Source organism: Aptenodytes forsteri, unplaced genomic scaffold (genome assembly GCF_000699145.1).
Source record: "Aptenodytes forsteri isolate BGI_AS27 unplaced genomic scaffold, ASM69914v1 Scaffold659, whole genome shotgun sequence".
In the NCBI taxonomy this organism is placed as follows: domain Eukaryota; kingdom Metazoa; phylum Chordata; class Aves; order Sphenisciformes; family Spheniscidae; genus Aptenodytes; species Aptenodytes forsteri.
This window is the reverse complement of record NW_008795299.1, coordinates 285,281-306,039: the sequence shown is the minus strand read 5'-3', so window position 1 is coordinate 306,039 and position 20,759 is coordinate 285,281. Positions and strand designations below refer to the sequence as shown.

The following is a 20,759-nucleotide window of genomic DNA, read 5'->3' as shown; positions in this document are numbered from 1 at the left end:
CCACAAGTGCTCGGAAATTGGGTTTCGGATGCTTTCATCCTTCCCACCCACCCTGGCCCCAGGAAACAATGGGTTAAAAAGGCGCTCCTCTCATCCCTGCCTTGCCCTGCCCTGCTGTCCGCAGAGCCCACTGCCTGGAGAACCGGCCGCCGGAGCGATAAAGCATTGAAGTTTAAAATGTTCCTCTGGACACTGGCCTCAGAAGCGTGTCTGCTCCCTGCCCCTCACGCCCAGCCTCACAGATATATCTCCCTCTTGGTGGTCTGGGATGAGGGGGTGGTGGCTGGCTGGAAGTCCGAGGTCTGGGTGAGAGGAATTTCCTCCATGGGAGAGTCCTTGCAGGGCTCATGGCTACTATTGGAGAAGGCACTGTACGTGGGGAGCAGGCGGAGGTTGGCCATTTTGGTGCTGCGCTCTTCTGAGAGTCTGGGGCTGCCATTCCCGACTTGCTCTTGACTCCCTCTGTCTTGGTAAGGCACAAAAGTGGAGAGTTTGAGGGCGTTCTTGGGCCTGCGGCTGGGGGAGGAGTGGCCGGGCATCCAGCAGGTATCGGAGTGGCCGAACTCTGTGCACTCCCGGGTACAGGTCCCAGTCATGGCTACATCGGGCAGAGGCCGGAGATCTGCAGAGAAGCAAGCGAGAACATCGTTACACACGCCCAGGTACCACTGGCTCAGGACGTGAGGATGGAGCACAGGGACGAGCAGCAGAGCCTGGACATCTCCGTCCTACCCACACCTTCCCACAGTGGGAGGGGACAGCCGGACCCACAGCCACCCAGGGAGTGAAGGCAGAGATGGGAGGGGAACCCAAGGCTCCTGGCAGCCGGTGTCTCCCATCTAAGCTCACAGCCCCAGCTCCCCTTGGACAAGCATCGTCCCTGCAGTGGGTGCGTGCAGAGAAACGGGAGGCAGAGCATGGGGCAGAGGCCACTGAGCCCACCCCTTTTGGACATGAGCATTGCACAGGTGGAACTCCACAGCCTGGATTTGCACAGCAGGAGACTGTCACCAGACTCGTCACCCCACAGCTGTGGGCACCACCTGGACCCTGCTAGGCTCCAGGAACTCCCTTGGTCCAGCACCTTTGGGCACCACTGACAGCTTCACCATGCAGAGACAGGGAACTGCCCTAAACACAGTCAGGCTCTTCACTGCCCTGAGGTACAACCATATTTCCTGAGCACCATACTTGGGCAGCCCTGCCCTGCTCACCATCAGGCACGCCAGGCCACCTGCAAGCCTCCCCGAGCACCCATCAGCAGGAGCCCCAAGCCCAGCCAGAAGTCCTCAGATATCAGCTGGTCTCCCGCAGAGCCTGAAATCCCCAAGCACAGCGAAGCATACATGGGCAAACCCATGTCTACCCCCAGAGAGGCTGGACATATCTGATACTCATGAGTCCCTGCCCAGGAGCGCCCAAGCCTCTCTGTGCACCAAACACCTGCTCCTGAGAGAGCCAGGTATCTGAGGGCATCAATAGCTTCCTGCTCCTGGCATAGCCGGGAAACTCTGACCACCAGCTACACTAGTTCATGGTCTGGTGTCCTCACATACCAGCCACCCTCTACCCCAGACACTGCAAGGCCTTCTTGAGCCTTGGCCATGCATCCTTTACACAGGAGTACCTGTCACAAGTCTTCAGAGGCCGAAACTTGGCATTTCCATGTAGAGGTGAGTGTCCCTCCAAAAGCCATCCCAGACACAAGCCATTCCTTGCCATCTTCCCCAACTTGGGGCACAACAGAGCCCCCTGCCACTGCCTGGGACACATCACTGGCCACTTCCACAAGCACCTGCTGGCAGATCAAGCCTGGTGCTGATGCTGGGATGAAAAGCGGGGCTGCTCATGACCTTGAGACTGCTCTGACTTGCAGGCATCCCTTCTGGTCCTCTCCATCTCTCCACCCAGGAGCTCACTCTGCTGCATTGCTAACAAACAGCCCTGCAGACTGATGGAGGGAGATACTAAGGAGCTCTGGGTACCTGAGACATATGGGGCTTTCACCAGCTCAGGGCATGCCCCTTCCCACCGGATACACACTGGTACACATAATCCCCTCCTCCCAAAAAAGGACAGACCCGCTGGCACTCCCTCAGCCCTGGGAAGAAGCAAACCAGAGAAATTCACACTGTGCTGGGGGCTCTGCCCTCGTCAGCACATCCCTCCTGCCACCAGTTCGAGGCTCTCGGACACAGGCGTCCCTGAGTCACCCCAGCACAGCTTTCACACACAGGGAACCCCAGGATGCGAGGGAGGTCTCTGCAGGAGAAGGCTGCATACAATGCCAGGAACGGTTGACAAGGGTCATAAGTGAAAGCTAAAGAGATGGACAATGGAAGAAGGGGCAAAGTTAGCAGCAAACCAGTGCGTGAGCATATCTTGCCCTAAAACAACCCCCCGTGACTGTATCCCAAATTCTCAGCTCCTCCGGGGGCTGAGGCACCCCAGTTTTTCCCCCTGGTTCCTGCAGAGGCTCTGGCACCCACGCTGCTCCCTGTGCTGGGAGCCACCTCCTGTGCCCCGTCCCCTGGCACACACGTAAGCTGTGATATCCTGGCAGAAGCCATAAGGACATACCTCAGCGCAGACCCCCTTCACAGCCTGCTCCGCTCAGGGGACTCTAATGAGGAGCAGAAAAAGGACGAGAGGGTCACATCATTGCACAGCCCCCAGCCTCCACACCCACCCTTAGGATCCTCCTGGACCCTTCAGCCTCTGCCAGCCCTCCCCATCGCATTGCACTGAGCCCCACAGCATCCCTCTGGTACCCACTGCCTTCAGGAGTCCCTTGGCCTCTCCTGGCCCTGCTCCAGCCTCCTTGAGGCTGCTTGGCCACCACCGCTGATCTCTCAGTAGTTTCTCCAGCCTTATCCTAGCCTCCCTGGAGCCCACTGGCCCTTGCAGGACTCACACAGGAACCTGAGGCAAAGCTTGAAGCCACCTGGCTTGTGGTACCCCGAGCCCCTGCGTGCAGAGGGACTGGGGCTGTGCATTACACGGCAATGTGCGCGCGCACACACACACACACACACATGGATACAGCCCAGCTGGATGCGCGCTGACGTGCTCATGCACCACAAATGGGCACGCTCAAACGAACTCGTGCGCAGGGGACAGCCATGCTCATGTTGCAGGGTGCAAAAGCAGGAGCACAAGCATCACAGGGGACAAGATGCCCGCACAGGCCAGTGTGAGAGCATAGCTTGCCAATGCCTGTCTTTGGGGTCATTTGCAGGGCTGGCCACAGACCAACTGTCCTATTTCCTGAGCATGTGGAATGTTGCCTCGTTTCTTTCTCCTAGCTACAGATAGAAAGCAAGATATGAAACCAGAGGCAAGACAGCTCAGTTTTCACCTCTACTCTGTGCAACTCAAAGCGGAGACTGGAGCCTGTGTCCTAGATGATCCACCAGCTCTTCCTCTCAGGACAACAGGATGCCCTGGTGGCCACCGGTTTGGTCGGTTTTGTCTTTCACTTCTGTTCAAGAGGCAATATCGCTGTCTCTCTCTCATCTACTTTCCTACCGGACAAATGGGATGGCTCATCATCATTTCCACTTCCAGAAATGCCTTGGTGCTGCGCGCTCCCAGGGTGGGGAGTGGATGAGTGCCATCGCTTCTTGCTCTGGCAGAAGGTGCTTTGCTGAGTCTATGGAGGGTACTGGCAAGACCGAAATAAAAGCTACCTCTCCAGTGAACAAAGCTATGGTGATTTCCTCGTGCCAATGGCAGCTTAGAAATTGCAGGATCAAGCAGGAACGCTGTGTTCAGGGTCTTTTATTCTGGCTTCCCCATTGTCTGTTTCTGGCACTGAAGTCTTTTTCCAGCGTTGTCCCTTCACTTGCAGTGAGATGCTGGCATCGGAGCTCTGCCGCTAAAGGAGCGTATTATGTGCCGTGAGCACAACCCGCTCCGCTTTAAAAGCCCGGGAACAGGGCAGGGTGTAATTCCTGAATAGCTGTGATTTAGAGCAAACACGACCCTACAGCCTAATTCTCAGCACATGCTAGTGGTTCGATGTGCCACTGCAGACAAGCAGAAACCTTTCTTTGGGGGTAAACAGTGGTGGAAATTTTGCCCACAAAGTGCTGATTCTGGATGCCCTGCAGTGTGGTGAGGAGGCAGAGCCCAAACCTCACCTTGGTGTCGAGGTGCCCACTTCACCTTACGAAGTGTACTTGGGATTTCAGATCCCTCCTCCACCCTAGGAATGCAGTTTTGTGACTCTGAACCCCTGAATCTGAGAAAGTTCCCAGGTGATGAAGAGGATGGCCATGCCCTCTCCAGCATCTCATTCCTCCACAGCATCCTGGCCATGCAAAGTAAAAGCTATGTCTGTGCAGCTGCCACGTTTTCCTGAGCTTTGCCCTCTCGCTGCGCTCCTTCAGAGGGCTGGCCCATCCTGTTAACGGCATTTCCATGCCAGAAGGCTGTACTTCACAGCCAGGAGGGTTGCGTGGTTGTTTGGGCATTCACAGTCCTCACAGTCTTCTGGCTCCCCCCTTTCTATAGCTTTGCATTTCTCTAGCATCCTCTTGTTAGCTGCCTCGGGGCTGCTCTGCCTGGCACATTGCATAGGAATGAATCCAGGGTAGTAAAAGTCGCATCCCTTTGAACTTTTCAGATCAAAAGGGGGCACAGTTGGGGCTTCACACCGAGATGCATTCAGAGATGCACCCTGGGCCCTTGTTTTAGCTGGAGGAGGGGAAGCTCTCTTGAGCCCTGGCTCTGTTCTCAATGCTAGCGTGGCTGTTCTCATCTCCTGACATCCAGGGTACCTCTGCTTTTTGTGAAGGAGACTGAGCCAGGCTGTCTCCTCTGGGAAGAGGCACATATTGGTGCCGCTGCTAATTATTTCTCTCTATATATCCCCATGCAGGGCAGGAACACATCCTGTTGCAGCCACTTGCAAGGGCTCCTCTAATAGTATTATTGCTCTTAGTGGGGGATTTCAATAGTGCACTTGAGTACTGTTAGACAGGAGACAAAAGCAGGCAGCTTCATTCAGCAGGCACTTCCATCTCCTGCAGTAGATGTGCAGAGGTTCACTCGCCCACTGCAAGCCAGGTAGCTTCAAGCAGAGGCTGAGAGCCAGCCTCAACCACTTTTTTTTTGCCGCCATCTGCAACGTCCGCAGTCTGGTTTGATTCTCCCTGTCTTCCATTCGCGTCAGGCATCAGCACCGTGTGCGTGGTGTGCAGCACTGGGCGAGCAGGGATGATGCAGCACAGGAGGCCAGATCTTGTGGGTGAGGGGATGTAGTGGAGCAGCTCTGGGAGGGAAGACAGCGGGACTGTGGGGACATGACACAGCAGAACACGGCAGAGGATGCACAGAAGCCCGGAGGAGAGAAGCACAGCATGCTTGGAGGGACTGGAGAGGTGCAGTGGTACGGAGAAATGGGGAACATGACAGTGTGGGGAGAGCAGCTTGGAGGCAAAGCAGGATGCTTTCCTGAAGCGTTAGATCAGAAAGACTCATCTTCCCTACCTGGTGGCACAGAAAACATTGGCCACTAATTTCAACCAGCTACCCCTGTTCAGAGCCCAAAAGCACTGTACCTCTTCTAGCCTCAGTCAGGGGGTAGAAGGGTAGAGCACGCCCCACGCTGCAAACTGTGGGCTGGGGTGCAAGGTATTTCTTTCAAAATGGCTGTCTTTCAGCCAGGGAAGGATGCAGTGTTTCCAGTACAGGCAGCTTTACCACCTCTGTTGCCCTGGTGTGGACACCTGGAAACACCTCTTCTCCCACACTGAGCCCTCAGGGCTCTGCAGACCACTCCTGGGACATCCCTTATGGCGGTGACCTCCCATGACATCATATCCCAGCAGCACTGTCCTCCCTGCCTGCCCCTACAGCATCTATGCAAAGGGAACAGCCTTCCCGGCGCTGCTTTTTCCAATGACTCCCTTCCCTACAGCACAGCCCCTGAGAGTAGGCACCATTCCCCTACTCCACCATAGCTTTCTGGGGCTGTTCTCCTGCACCATCGCTCCCTCCAGGTACCGCTCCCTGAAGTGCTCACACCTACAGGTACCATTGCCTACAGCGCTGTTCCCTACAGGCACCGTTCTCCTACCGCAGTACTGCTGACAGGTACCATTCTCCCATGCCACTGTTCTCTATAGGTACCACTCCCCTACAGCGTGACTACCTACAGGTATCGTTCCCCTACAGCGCTGTTCCCTACAGGTACTGTCCCCCACGGCGCGGTTACCAAAGGTACCACTCTCCCGCAGCGTTGCTCTCTACAGGTGCCGTTCCCCCGCAGCGCCATTCCCAGGAAGCACCATTCCCCCACGGCACTGCTGCCTACAGGTACTGGTCCCCTATGGTGCCATGTCCTCCAGGTGCCATGTTCTATGCTGCTGCTCCCTCCAGGTATTGCCTCCCCCCCGCCCCCCGCTGTCTTCCCTCCAGGCACTGCTGCTCTAATGGTGCCATTTCCTCCAGGTACCATGTTTTACAGCGCTGTTCCCTCCAGATACCACTCCCCTGTGGTGCTGCTTCCTCCAGGCACCGTTGCTTCATGGTCTGTTCCCTCTTCACTACACCCTAACAGTACAGCTATTTGGATAGTGTGCCCCACCATCCCATTTTCTTATACCGGCAGCCCCATTGCTATGCTATGCTATACTATGCTATGCCATACTATGCTATGCTATACTATGCTATGCTATTCTTCACATCTTTGCATCCCGGCACTGCTGGGATGAGTGCCTTGCACTATCCCACCCCTTGACTTACCCCTCTCTGTGCCTTTCCCCCACAGCAGCATGCCCGACCCAGTAGCCTGGAGGAGTCCCCCCCACACTGGCAGCAAGAGATGCTCAACAGCCCGTCCCCACGTGGCCAGCTCAGTGTGGGCTTCCTTTGGTGTACAGGAGCTCAGTGGTTCCTTCCCAACATGTCTTCCCTTTGCAAGGGCTTTTGGGAGGGGGGAGCTGTGCTGTAGGTAGCTGTGGAGCCATGATCTCCTTTGCAAACCCAGACACAAGGTCCCCCTTCAAGGTCCCCAGATGAGGCGGGCATGGCCAGTGCGTTATCCCCAGCGGGGAATGCCCACCCTCCAGACACAGGGGACCCAGAGTGGCAAGCTCGCCTTCTGCAGCTCCTCAGTCTGTCTCTTTTCCGGCCCCTGATTCCCACGTCATATATGGACATGACCAGAGCCCTCTACCTCCAGAGCAGCACAAGCACAACAACCAATTTCACTTTCCAGGCCTTGGGGAAGGCTGCCAGACTGCTGCCCATTTCCACAGCAATGCTCCAGAGATCAATGAGTACAGAAATATCGGAAGCTGAAAGCACAAGCGGAGACCTCCCCGCAATCCACGTCAGTCCCTATTTTTCCTAGACTGAGCTAACATCATCCCTACAACACCCAGGCAGACGGTTTGCAGGACCATTCCTAGCACTACAACACCCAGACAGACGGCTTCAGGGACCAATTCTAGCACTACAACACCCAGACAGATGGCTTTCCAAACTTAACACCGTCACTACAGCACGCAGACAGATGGCTTCTGGTATCTGAGACCGACCTGACACTGCCCATAAAGGTGGTTACTGCAGTTCAACGCCACACCTACAGCTCTCAGGGCAATAACGAGCAACACCGGCTCTTACAATAAATACTGAGAAAGATCCTCAGACTGATGCCAGCATACAGATAGATTTCTCCCAGGCACCAAAGTCAAGAGATATAATGTGCACAGCCATCTCCCCCAGACCCTACAGCACTGAGCACCTCTCCCCTCATGCTAAACAATAGTATCTAAACACCAGTACAGACAGCTTGCTCCGAAGTTAATGGCCTGTCAGCCCCCAGATGCACATGCGGATCAAACCATGGCCTCTGGAGTATATTACAACAGCACACACTAACTGCAGCACCGAAGAAAACGACTTCCCAGATCCCGCCAAGGGTATCACAGCAGAACCGGCACGTAATTAATGTGGACAGATGCACCCACCAGCCTCAGCCTCACCAGCACAGGTAGTGCTAAACCACTTTGTTGGCAGAGAGGGCCTGAGCCCAGGCTCCCAGAGGACATGTTCTTCCCTTGCTCGCCATAGCTGGAGCTTGAGGGAGAACCTCCCCGCTGCTGTTACGTCTGCAAACTGCAGGCAGCTGTGTGACAGTGGCAGGCTGGCTGGGAAGCGCAGACATCCCACGGCCACATTGCCACGGCAATGGGAGGTGATCCGTACCCTGCACCAGCGGCAGGAGCACCCCGACGGATTGCTCTGGACACTGACCATGTTCCTGCAGGGACCAGGCAGGGCTCACAGAGCTCAGTAACAGACTATGGCACCCACTGGACTCCCAAAAGCACCATCTGGCCCCCAGCTTCACTGCAATCCCTGTGATACCCACCAAAACAAATTCAATCCCCCTATAACAGATTTTGTGCCACTTATGTGATCTCCTGCCCTGGCACAGTGGGGCTTCAACCTTCACTGGACTATAAAAAGCAGAATTATTACATTAAATTACTGAATAATTATGTTAAGAACTACCTTAATAGGATTACAGGGTTCAAAGGTTAGGAAATGCCAAAATTAGGATTGTCCATGCAGTCTTAATTCGCTTCATGAAAGTCTGCTTCATGATGCAGACCAGAATTAAGCTCTGGTGAAAAATATTTTCTCTTGGGGTCCCTTTGTGCCTCTGGGGGAGAGGACAGAACCACCTGGGAGATATACCAGGCTTTTCAGGAAGAAGAGGCTTTGCCAGTGAGACTCTACCCCACAGGCTGCAGAAATTGGGGAAGGTACAATGAAAAGGTCAAGAGATCACAGAAAATTACTTCTCTAAAGCATGGGGCTAAAGGATAGGGGTATTGCTTTACTATTGAGAAAAAACTAGCAATTTCCTTTCCTACCTCCTTTTGGAAGTGAAATATCTGGATAGATTTCACTGCCACTTTTCAAAATAGTTGGTACGTGGCATATGTCCACTATGAAAAATTGTGTCCTTGCAGTTAAGTTTGCCAAAACTTCAAGCAACTGAAAACAAAGTCAGGTAATGAGCGTTACTGGGCAATCCTCTTCACCCATGTTGCATAAAACACAGTAACAAGTCTAGCTCCAAAATGAAATCCTGGTTCCTATAATATCCAAACACTGTCCTCTGGCCAACCAAGAACTTCTCATGACACCTACAGACAACAGACATCCAAGAAATAACCACCAGAAAGGTCGAGGAGTCACACAATAACCAAACCATCTTCCCAGTCTCATTATTTGCTCCTGCAATATCCAGCCCAGGTGAGTAACAACTCCTGTAGTACCTTCAGGAGTGCACAAAGCTCTTGACAAGAAGTTGTGGGCAGCAGAGCAGCCACCCTTCTTCCCCCCCTGCCCAAGGAGGAGGGGCAGGTCGGAGCACAGGGCTTTTCTGGCTTTTGAGTCCTCTCTTGCAAGTGCTAATGATGGTTATGTAAATACGCAGAGGAACACCACCTGCTATCCCCAGGGGCTGTCAGCTCATGCATGCCTTGTATGCACATTCCTGCTACCCAAATACCTACACAATTGCTACTTCCATATTCCCACCTTGCCTTTGCCGATGCCTCCTGTGCATAGGACTCCTCCCAGGCCCTCCCGGTGGGGGTCCCAGCCTGGGTCTGTAGGGCTGACCTGTCCCCCTGTCCAGCCAGGGCTTCCCCGGGGACACATGGATGCATGGTCCAGAGCCTCCTGGCACGTCCCGGGTACCAGTGTGCTGCCAGCTGATGGGAGAGGGGTGACAAGAAGGGGCCAGGCCACCAGGGCCAGGAGCAGTGCCACCCATGCCGGTGAGACCTCTGACTACCCGCTGACCTAGCTACAGGGTGCCTACAGCTGAGGTGCCCTTGCCCAGCCCTCCGGTGGAAGGCACTCTCCAGCCAGGGTCTGCTGCATCTGGGTGAATGGCAGAAGAGCTGAGGTTGTGGCCCTTTTGGCACCAGGTCCTGGGGAGCTCCTGGTCCATATTATTATGGGTTGCTGACATACAGTGGTCCTCCTACTATCTCCCTCCTCCTATCTCAGAGCATCACTGAGACACATCATGGCTTCTGGAGGGGACTAGAGACCTGTCCCATGGCTCCTGCAGGAGGATTGTGCCCTGCACTCCTGCCACTGCTTCAGAGGCTGGGGACACTTGTCCGCTTGCAGTGAAAGCCTTGGGGCAAGTGCAGCAACCCACATGCCCCAGGCCATCCCACAGCTGCCAGTCATAGGATGTGTTAAAGCAGCAAATGCTTCTTACAGAAGGAACCTGAGCGGCTAGTCCTTCAGCTTTACCTTGTGCCTGAGACTGTGAAAGGCAGGGGTCTAATCATCTCTGACCTAGCCCCTCTGCTCAGGCACAGGGGTCAGGGGGAGCGCATAGAAGGGTCCCCTCCAGCCCACATCCCACATATGTTTCCAGGCAAATTGCAGCCCCCCATCCCTGGGGCTGGCCTCAGCACCCTCCATCTGCTGCAGCCCACCGCTCCAGCCAGCCTCCCTCCAAGGGTTAATCTTCCTCCCTAGAGCTTCTCAAAGCTAATTAGAAAGAGCCTGAGCAAGTGTGGTGGCAGACACCGCTGCACTTATCTCCCCACTTCCGGGGCTCTGCCCTTATCATTTAATTAAAGCTGCAGTCGTGCTTCCCTTCCTGGCAGCAGCTAATCAGGGAGGGCACTGGAGCTTGAGGCAGCCTTTGCCAGTTTGCCAGGGAAGAAGCGGGAGAAGGGCAGGGAACATGCCCCAGGAAGGACAATAAAAGGGAGAAGAAGATAAAGAAAGAGTCCCTTTGTGCTGGCAGCCCGGGGACCAGGAGGGCAGCGAGAGACGGAGACCCAGCCCCAGTGCTAGTCTGCCAGCCATGGTGCTGTGCATGGGGGGACGCAGGGTCCTCTCAGCTCTGGATGGACCTCTGTGATGTCAGCCTGGGCGTGAGCCAAGAAAGCTGCCTCCACCACAGGCAGGCTTGGAGGCACTGCAGGCTAGCTCCATCTCTCAGCAGGAAGAGGACCCTGCACCCCCCACCCTGCCCCAAATAATCTCTCCCGGCAAGGCACACTCAGATGCATTCTGACACCAGAGCCCATGCGTGCCACATGCCCCAGAGGCAGAGCAAGCAACACCCAATCCTCCCATAGGCAAGGAACATCCCGTGCCATGCAGTACCCAGCACCCCAAAGAAAACTGGGGACCCCCAGAGTACTGGGGAAGGGGCATGTCCAGGAGGGATGCCAGCAAGCAACAGGAGGGATGTCCATAAAGCAACAGCAACTGCAGCAAGCTCCTGCACCAGATCTCTGAGGGAGGGCAAGGATGCATAAACCTTGAGAAATGCTATTGTCTGAAGGCCACACGATGGTGTGTGGGCGCAGCTACACAGGGATGCGTGCTGGCATACATTCAATGAAAGACTCAGCCATTTTGGGGCAAACAACCCCCAACCGATGCTGACAGCTTCTATGCCAAATTCCACACCTCTCTTCCAAAGCATGGTTAAGCTAATGGGTCTTGAAAAGAAATTCTTATAACCAGTTAGCAGGGCTGAGACAGCATGTCTTGTTCTCAAAAAACAGCTGGAACCTCTGCTAAAACTTAAGAAAAAAAGAAAAAGGAATCAACCTGAGGGAAACCCAGCATGGAAAATTTAAGCTTTAGTGTTGGAAATCTGCTGAAGTGATAAGCAATCGAAAATAAGTCTGTATAATACAAAATGTCAAGCAGCCTGAGGCTGTGCAGTCTATATAATGATCCTTATTGAAGGTTCCAAAAGCTGCTCTGAAGGTGCAGCCTGGTTGGGAGATGTATGCGTGTGCTTGGCATGCTCCGAGCAGACGAACAGAGCAATTGTTTCAGCCTTATGCCAACACTGTACAGCCCTTCCACTGCTCCTGAAAAGGGTGGTCCTCTCCCACCATTGCTCACCTGGTAGTTCCTTAATCCTTCTAGTGACCTATTCATATGAGCAAGAATTAATGCACAATATTTTTTTTTTTTTTTTTCATTAATTTTCAGCAAGACCATTTTTCTCACCTCACCTACAGGCTTGCGTCAGACGGGAACAAGCAGGTAGCCACATGCGCAGCCTAGGAGTGCGTTGCAAGGTGCGCCAGTTCACGTGCACGGGGACTTAGGAATACTGGTCTGGTTTTATATGAGCACTCTCTGTGTTTGCTCCTTGGTGGCTGCCTTTCATTGTATGCTTGTATTAAAGCTCTTGTGTCAAGGAGAAAAGAACTTGCATACGCATGTCTGCCTTTGAACAAAACCATTGTTAAGCTCCATCAACAATTTAATAATCTTTCACTAGCAGGACAATGAATCGGGGGATATTATTCTTGCAGGGGGGCCGATAGCCACACAGCAAAGCGCTGTTCAAGGCCTTTGAAGTCACATAGGTGTTTAACTGACAAAAGAAACCACAACTTTATGAAAAGGGCTTGCCACAACAAGGGGATCTGGAAACAAAGAAAACCAAGACCACTCGGAGAGAAGCAGAGCAGGGGAGAAGGAAGAGCCCTTGGAAGAGAGTCAAGCCAAACCCCAAGGAAACTGGGAGAGGAAATGACAGTACGGATTTGCATGCATACGCTTTGTTTTCTTTCCACAGATCTTTCCTGGGCTGCTTAAGAGTAAAGTGAGCACATTCACTTGTCATTTCAGCTTTTTTACAGTCCGTTCTGACTGTAGAAACGTGCTGGTTGCCTGAACCATAATGCAGACACTGAGGAGGAAGAGGCCAGATCCTTGCCAGAATTTGCGGTGGATATTTGAAGGATCAGGGGACAGGCACTGAATCCAGGGCTGATGCTCTTGGGCTGCCCTGAGGAGGAAACGTCTGTCTGCTGATGGAGGATGCACACATGGACCACACATACCACACCCAGACGCAGAGAACCAAATGCACGTGAAACCCAACATACAGCAGTTTTGTGAGCATTAGACCAGGGGTATGGTCATGAAAATTTGGAGAAATGATCTGACACCAAATGAGAGTGTCCGACTGCTGATCGCTTGAAGATCAACAGCAGCCCACGCAGGAGAGCCTGAACCTCTGAACTACCCAGCCCATTTCTCTGCAGTGAAGAGACATGACATAAACCCAGCTGAAAACGCACATTATTGACGCCTCAAACACCCGCAGGCTCAGAGGTTGAAAATCTGCAGCGGAAGCTAAATGGGGAGAGATTTTGTGGCTGGCGCATGGCAGAAGCAGCATATGCACTGGTCAAATCTTCCTGTGGCGCAGCCAAAAGACATGCCAAGAAATCAACCCAGGTGGTTAACATTTCTGAATTGAACCACTTGCCATCTTGCTGGCATGATTCCCCACTGAGGCATTGAAAGGATTTGCAGCGCTGATGGCCATGGCCGGGGAGAATTCACCTCCTCATGTAAAAATAGGAGGTATCAACGCCAATGCAGCTTGCTAAAGGTGCAGCTCTGGGCAAACAGGAGGACATCAGTGTGCTGATGCAAATGGGGAGGTTTAGGAACGTGGCAGACTGGTTATGGTTTATTTGGAAAGACCCAGGAAAAAACCCCAGATCCTGATGAATACTGCTCTGCCCTATGTTTGTTATTAGGATGGCAGAAAGGCGCTCTTGTGGGAGAGTGAGAAAAAGAAGGATAATCGCTTCTGATAGGGAATATCAACCTCCAGCTACCCCTGGGTGCTGCAGTTTACAGGCTGCTGGAGGTTAGATGCAATAAAGTTTGCACCACTCGAGGGAGACCTGCCAGAGGCAGTCCTAAAGGCGCAGAATGAATAAAACGTGCTTTAAAGAACAAGCAAGGATTAAACCTGCTGCCTAACGTCCTGGCAGGACAGTGGGGATACATCATCGCCTTGCATTAGAGGCAGATTGGCAAAGGGGATTTGCCAGCTCTGTCACCCCCAAAGCACAGCACAAAGGAACAGCAGGATGATCATGAGAAGATTTTGATTTCACGGTCCAACAGAGATGTATGAAAACTTCCAGAATCAGTCCAAGGGCATAATTTTTACAGATTATTTTTCAAAAGGGAGAAGACGGTAATAGCAGGTCTGCTCTTTATGCATAGTCCATAGCAATAGAAAATATGTGTGTAGCATTGAGTAAAGCGGCAAGGTACCTGTTTGAAAGAGCAGCCCGGAACTGGACAGGTAAAGAGCTCAAAAGGATCTGTGATTTGAGAGGTCTAGGATCAGCAATTGACCCTTCAAAGGAAGCCATTAATCATCATTAAGGAGGTTTATGTCCCGAGGGACCAAGAGGCAAAACAATGCAAGTATTGCGTCTTATGATGTGGGTTAGCAAAGAGAAAAAACAGGGCTTAGAGAACAAAAAATAAAATGTGTGTGGGCAGCAGGGTTTACCTGCAGCGGGGAACTGCCTGAACACGGGAAGGATTTGGGATCTGGCTGCTGAGGGAAACTGATACGGTGAACAATAACGTCGAAGCAGCATTGTTTTCAGGAAAGGCAAGATATTTGCCTTCTCTCACTGATTTATCTGCATCTCTGTGGGTGCCCCTTCCTGTGTGGCTAATAAGCAGCACGATGCTAGACATGGAATACACAATTTCTTTTGCTTTTATTCATTTTCTTTCTAGATATAATAAGTCTTGCTTTTGTCAAGATCCCTGTTGTCTGGGTAATTTCATCTAGGGATCCTCAAGGAACAGAGGTCTCCATATCCCTCAAAGTTTAATATCTTGGTTTTAGCTGGCATATTTTCAAGCAATAACTTATACAGCTGAATAAGAAAAAAAAACATTACTTATGTCTAATTGGCATTATACTAATTACCAGCAAAATACATCAGGCAAATATCACATCTACTCACTCTCTGTCATTTTACATTCCCTACTCCATCTTCTCTTTCCTCAGCAGCTATAAAACAACACAACATGCTGTTCTGGCACATCCCTGAACAAAAAGCAATAACTTATACAGCTGAATAAGAAAAAAAAACATTACTTATGTCTAATTGGCATTATACTAATTACCAGCAAAATACATCAGGCAAATATCACATCTACTCACTCTCTGTCATTTTACATTCCCTACTCCATCTTCTCTTTCCTCAGCAGCTATAAAACAACACAACATGCTGTTCTGGCACATCCCTGAACAAAATCATATCCTTCTAGATATAATAAGTCTTGCTTTTGTCAAGATCCCTGTTGTCTGGGTAATTTCATCTAGGGATCCTCAAGGAACAGAGGTCTCCATATCCCTCAAAGTTTAATATCTTGGTTTTAGCTGGCATATTTTCAAGCAATAACTTATACAGCTGAATAAGAAAAAAAAACATTACTTATGTCTAATTGGCATTATACTAATTACCAGCAAAATACATCAGGCAAATATCACATCTACTCACTCTCTGTCATTTTACATTCCCTACTCCATCTTCTCTTTCCTCAGCAGCTATAAAACAACACAACATGCTGTTCTGGCACATCCCTGAACAAAGATCATATCCGAACCCTCTCCTCCTTTCTTCTCTCGCTGCCTCCTTGTTTTTTCACTTCCAAGCAAGGTTGTTTTAAAACAGACACAGACATATAACTGATTGAGAACTGCTGGTTTTATGAACTTGTGCTCATGTACTCCAGCATCCTGCTCTTCTCTGCCGGATCCCTTCCCCAGCCTCTCCCAGTGTTTCTTGTACAGAGGGTTTACGGCCATCCATGTAAGAAAGTTTTACCTTTTATATCTGAATAAGTATATGAACACAGATTAAAACAGAGGCACACGTCCTCTCACATCTGGGCCATCTGAGATGATTTATTCCTGACTCACAGCATTTTTGCCAGTTTACCCTAAATGATTTTAAAAGTGAAATAAGTTAAACCTGATAACACCAGTCTTACACTGGAGTAAGGGTCCTGAGTGTAAATCTAAGCATCTCCAAGACCCACCACAAGCACTGTCCTCATCATCCGGCTCATTCTGAGGTTAGCCTGCTTTCGCCTGGTTCAGAGCGGCTCTCTGCCAGACAAGAGCCCTGGCACAGTTTAGGGGTGAGCACTGTGGAGGAATCCTTCCCAATGGACAGGATGGATGAAGCAACACTGACTGAAAGAGTTTAGCCTAGTAGACATGAGCTGTGCTGGGGCAGTTGGCCTCAAAGCCCAAAACCAAGATCTGGCTCTTTGTTTTTAGCGATACGACAGTGGAAGGAGCACCCATGTAGGACTCCATATCCATCAGACCCTGGGCAGTCCCGTTCTTTCATCAGTGAGGTGCAGTCTTCCTTTCCCATGAGGAGCGAGGCTGAAGCCCATCACAGAGATTATCTGGGAAGCCTTGTACCCGATGCAAAGGCACAGCCCCTTCTCCATCCCGCTGTGGTCTCCAGTAACAACAAACATGGACAACTTGTCACTGCATGCCTGAGACCTGTCCTGATGTGCCTGTCTGGGAAAATGGAGCCCGCCAGCCACGAAGCACATAAGCTTCCCCCATTTCTGCCTGTTGAAAGCTTCTTGTCCTGCTCAGACCAGATAGAGGGCTGAGGTGTTGGAAAGGGAGCCCAGGTCCAACCACACTGCCCAGGGAAGAAGGAGCTGACCATCATGTGGCTTCTCTACACCGCTGTTGTGTCGGCACCGGCCCTGAGCAGACTGCATGGTTGCATCAGCTCACATGAAATGAGCCCTGGTTCCTGCAGGGGAACCTCAGCTCTCTGAAAGGAAAGGCAAACACAGGGGCTGATACGGTTAGATAACCTCTGAGTCAAAGCAGCCTATCCTTGGTATCTCTCGCCAGATGCCATGACTAATGTTAGATTTATGGAGTGTCCTCTCTGCAAGTAAAGCAGAGAGCTAGCGTTACAACCACTTAATGGAGGTGACTTCAAATCAGAATGGATGAGAGCTTGTGGGAAGGAGACAGGAAGAGAGATTCATTGATAGTGAGAGCACAAAGCATAAAATCCTGGGGAAAAGCGAACAACTGAGACTGACATTTGACCTGTCTCAATAGCAAAGCTCACATTGATTTCACTGGGGACAGGAATGAATCCCTTATCCTCTATCTCATGCCTACGAGAGGGATTTTCCACCTGAGGGATCTATACCTGACCGATCCTTCAAACTCAGGCACATGCTATTTTTATGAGAAAGAAAATGCAGTGTGAAGTCCTCAAGAAGCTCAAACAGGAGACTTCATAAGCCTCTCCAGCATGAAGTTTAAATCCCACACTAATGCAGGTCCCTTTACATGGGAAGAGGTATGTCCAAGCAGGAAGGTTTATAGAGACATTCAGGAGCATTCAGAGGCAGATAAAGGGGAAATAACTGAGTTAGATCACACAGGAGCTATAAATGGCATGTCAAATTACTTCAACAGGAGCTTTCTAAGGAAGCAGGTCTTTGAAAACAAAAAATAGTCTCTGACTGTTGAGGGATCCTAGCTGTCTATTGCTTTTACACTTGGTCGCTTTTTCTGGTTTAGACGTATTCTAAACCTGAACGCGGACCTCATCTGGCTGCTCACTGCCCCTCTGCAAAATCCGTGCTTTCTGCAAGTTCAGCCCTTTTGGAGCCACAGAGTAGTCAGGTTAGGAAAATTGCTCTGGCTGAAGAGTAATATGGCACAAAAAAGTGATCCAGCAAAACTTCAGCCTAATCAGCTCCCCGATCCAGTTTGCCATGCAACCAGACAAAGAGCTGTGTTGGCACAACAGACCACATGGCACAGGGACAGGGATGAGCAAACCAAGACAGGGAAGCTGCCTATTTCGGCACTCTTGCTAACAAAACACACGGGGTGCTGGCTGTGGTTAACAGGTTCATCAGCAGAAATGCTCATAACTCAGCTGCTGGCTCTCCCCCATGGATATCACATGGACCATCTGCAATTGTTCCAGAGCACCTGTCCAAAGGCAGGACACCGGGTCTCAAGCCCTGTTCAAATGCGTATTTTAAAATGTTATAGAAAACACAAAAGAAGAGTCTGAAAGAGCTTCATCCAACCCCTCATTCTGAGGAAATATCCTCTCTGGAGAGCAACATGGTACAAATGAAGAAGGGACCCACTCTTTTGTTCCTGTTGCGGATCTAATTCTGAAAGCTTCTTCCTGTAAAACAGTTTAGCGAACTTGAGTTGAATAGTTTGAGGATGACATAAACTCCTCTTTGGAAAGTGGACTTTATACCAAAGCAGAGGTGTTTAGATTTGGTCCAGATAAGACTAGCTGTGCATGGGCATTTGCATGGGCATTTGCAACCATTGCCAGGCAAAAGCAAAAAACCTAAGTCCTGTGCGCTCTGAGTGGCAGTAACCTATATCTTACCTTGCAGCCACCTTGCGAAGGTGAAGTGTTCCCTGTTTTAATGTCACTAGGGCTGCCGGAGTGCATGTTCTGCCAGGTGAGAGCTATGACCCAGCCCCAGGCCTGCTGAGGTGAAATGGTGGTGGAAAATGTTCCTGCCCTGGACTGGAGGAGGTACATGACATTGCTTGGTCTCCCTGGTCTGGGAGACTGGGAAATCCTCCTTTCCCTGGGACAGTAGAAGTCATCTTCCCTGCATAAGCTCATTTATAGTTCTTAGATAAAAATTATATGCTCCCACCTGTTTGCAGTTGGTTTCTCTAAGAAAAGTCTCAAAGTTTGCCATGGAGCTGACCAAGCCTAGTGAATAGGGAAGAGTGGTTCCAAAAAGCAAAGTGAGTTTTGGGCTAGCTCTCAGCATATTCTCCAAACCTGTGGTGTCTGCAGTATTGCCCAGTAAATCAGCAAATTTAGAGCAGGGTCACCTCCCTGAGATGTGCACTCACGATAGCGCAGGGAGAGGATCGTGTTGGGTAGGGCTTCCAAATGGAAGAAAGAATAAAGATTAAGAAAAATGACAGGATTTTCTCCATCCAGTAGGTTCAGAGCAGGAAGAATGTGAAGGACATAAAAGAAGGGAGATGACATTCACTAATTTCTATCATCTTGCCACAGACAGCAAGAGGGAATGGAAGATGTCACAGCCCAGCCCAGGATTCCAAGGAATAGCAGAAAACTCAAAAAATCCAGTCTCAAATGCAGGAGGCACACATACAGCCACAGGGACCTATATATTCTACAAAAGAAGGCACCTTCCTACTGAAATATGAAGCTTTTTGTCTCTTGGGCATTGACTCAGAACGACTATCCTGCCTAGATTTTTCATAATCACATAATGCAACCACAGTTGAGGGACAGAAAGGGTGAAAAAAGTCATCAGAACCCAACAGAGAAATTTGGTTACTTCAAATAACTCCTCTAGAGAGGAGTCCAGGATCTGCCAAGGATCTTTGGAGAACCTGAGGACAATCGTACATGTGCACTGCCACATAATCCTGTGAGACAAGAAAGACACTGTCAAATAAATTGTTAAAGCTATTTTGGACAACCTCTGAAGCAAGTAGCATCCTTCTTAGGTCTTGAGAGGATTAAAGGCATTCTCTGTAGCTAATAGCAATGTACTTGTTACTCAGTCTGGGGAAGAAAAAACAGCTGTACCCTGTTTACCCTGGGATCCTCGGTACAATTGAGGAAGGTGACCTGGTTGACGGTGGCATGCCACAACTGCTCTGACCTGAACAGCTCTTTCGTAAGAGAGAGTTTACCCAGACACAGGTGCTGGAAAATATGGAAAAGAAGAAATAGGGTGAGAACAAGTTTGAAATTAGAGCTCAGACAGAAATGGCATATTGAAACCAAGATGGTGTAATCTATGACCATTTGCAATCTGTCGGATGTTGTCTCTCATGATAAGAATCTTTTCCCACATCTCTCTTCAGTAGTGATTAGGAAAATCAGAAGCTGACTTTGGGGATGAACCAACATTAAGTGAAGAAAGTAGAGAATCTCATAATTTCTTAAGAAGAAACGCAGATGCCTGTAGAGCTGAAGATCACTGAGAAACCCAGACATGATTCGTAGAAGTAGACAAGATGGAGAAGATGGTCACAGAGAGCATGCGTATCCTAAACAAGAAGCAGGACTTGGAAACTACTGGTAATGACAAAACATCTACAATAAGTAATTCCAGCCCCGATGTCAGTAGTCAGTGTTAAAAAGGAAAGGATCAGTTAAAAAAAATCCCACAATGTCTCAGCTAGAGAGGAGCCCAAGCACCAGTCAGACTGAAGCCAACGGTCCTCAGCTGGTCAGATGTGTGACCTGCTGGTTCTCAGTCAGCAAAGGGAAGACCGGTGCAGGGTGCCAGCCAGAGACCATCTTTCTTTATTCCTCGGACAGCAGCATTTATCCTGTCCTACGCCATATCCTCAGTTTTCTCCTACAAGGCGTGAGATCTTTCAGTAACAGGAGAGGCCTGTGTGCCAGACATCCTATCTGGGCCCACTGGAGTTTGACTGGGAACTGGGAATGGCACAGAGCCAGCTCGAGTCCTACATCCCAGACCGGAGCCCAGTCAAAAGCATTCCTCAGCACTCTGCAACAAAGCAAAAATGCTGCAGGGTACGTTTGAAAAAAAAATCCGCAGACTGAATATGTGCCTGGAACGCTTTCTGCAAGACAAAAGGGACATTTAAAGATAATGCAAAAAAAGAAGAATAGGTTTTAAGATCTAGAGACTTCACTCTGCCAGAGGAGGAGACAGAAAGTAATTTTTTTTGTCCCATCTGCTGGCTGGAAGGAACTGAACAGTGAGAACTTTAAAAAGAAGCTCATGACCAGACTGACACTAAGCAGAAGACAAGAGGTAGTGGCTGCCCAGTGCTGCAAATCCATCTCATCACCATGAGCAGGGAGAAGGGACCGTTGGCCTGGGAG

General features: G+C 50.5%; 1 protein-coding gene across 1 annotated transcript in view; it reads right to left on the bottom strand.

The window, feature by feature from the left end:
- Positions 1-236: 236 nt before the first annotated feature.
- The window catches only part of PCDH1 (protocadherin 1), a 47,191-nt gene continuing 26,668 nt past the window's right edge, over positions 237-20,759 (bottom strand). The window contains exon 5 of the mRNA XM_009279349.2: positions 237-622. Coding sequence (XP_009277624.2) covers positions 237-622 — 386 coding nt within the window. The remainder of the gene's footprint in view (positions 623-20,759) is intronic.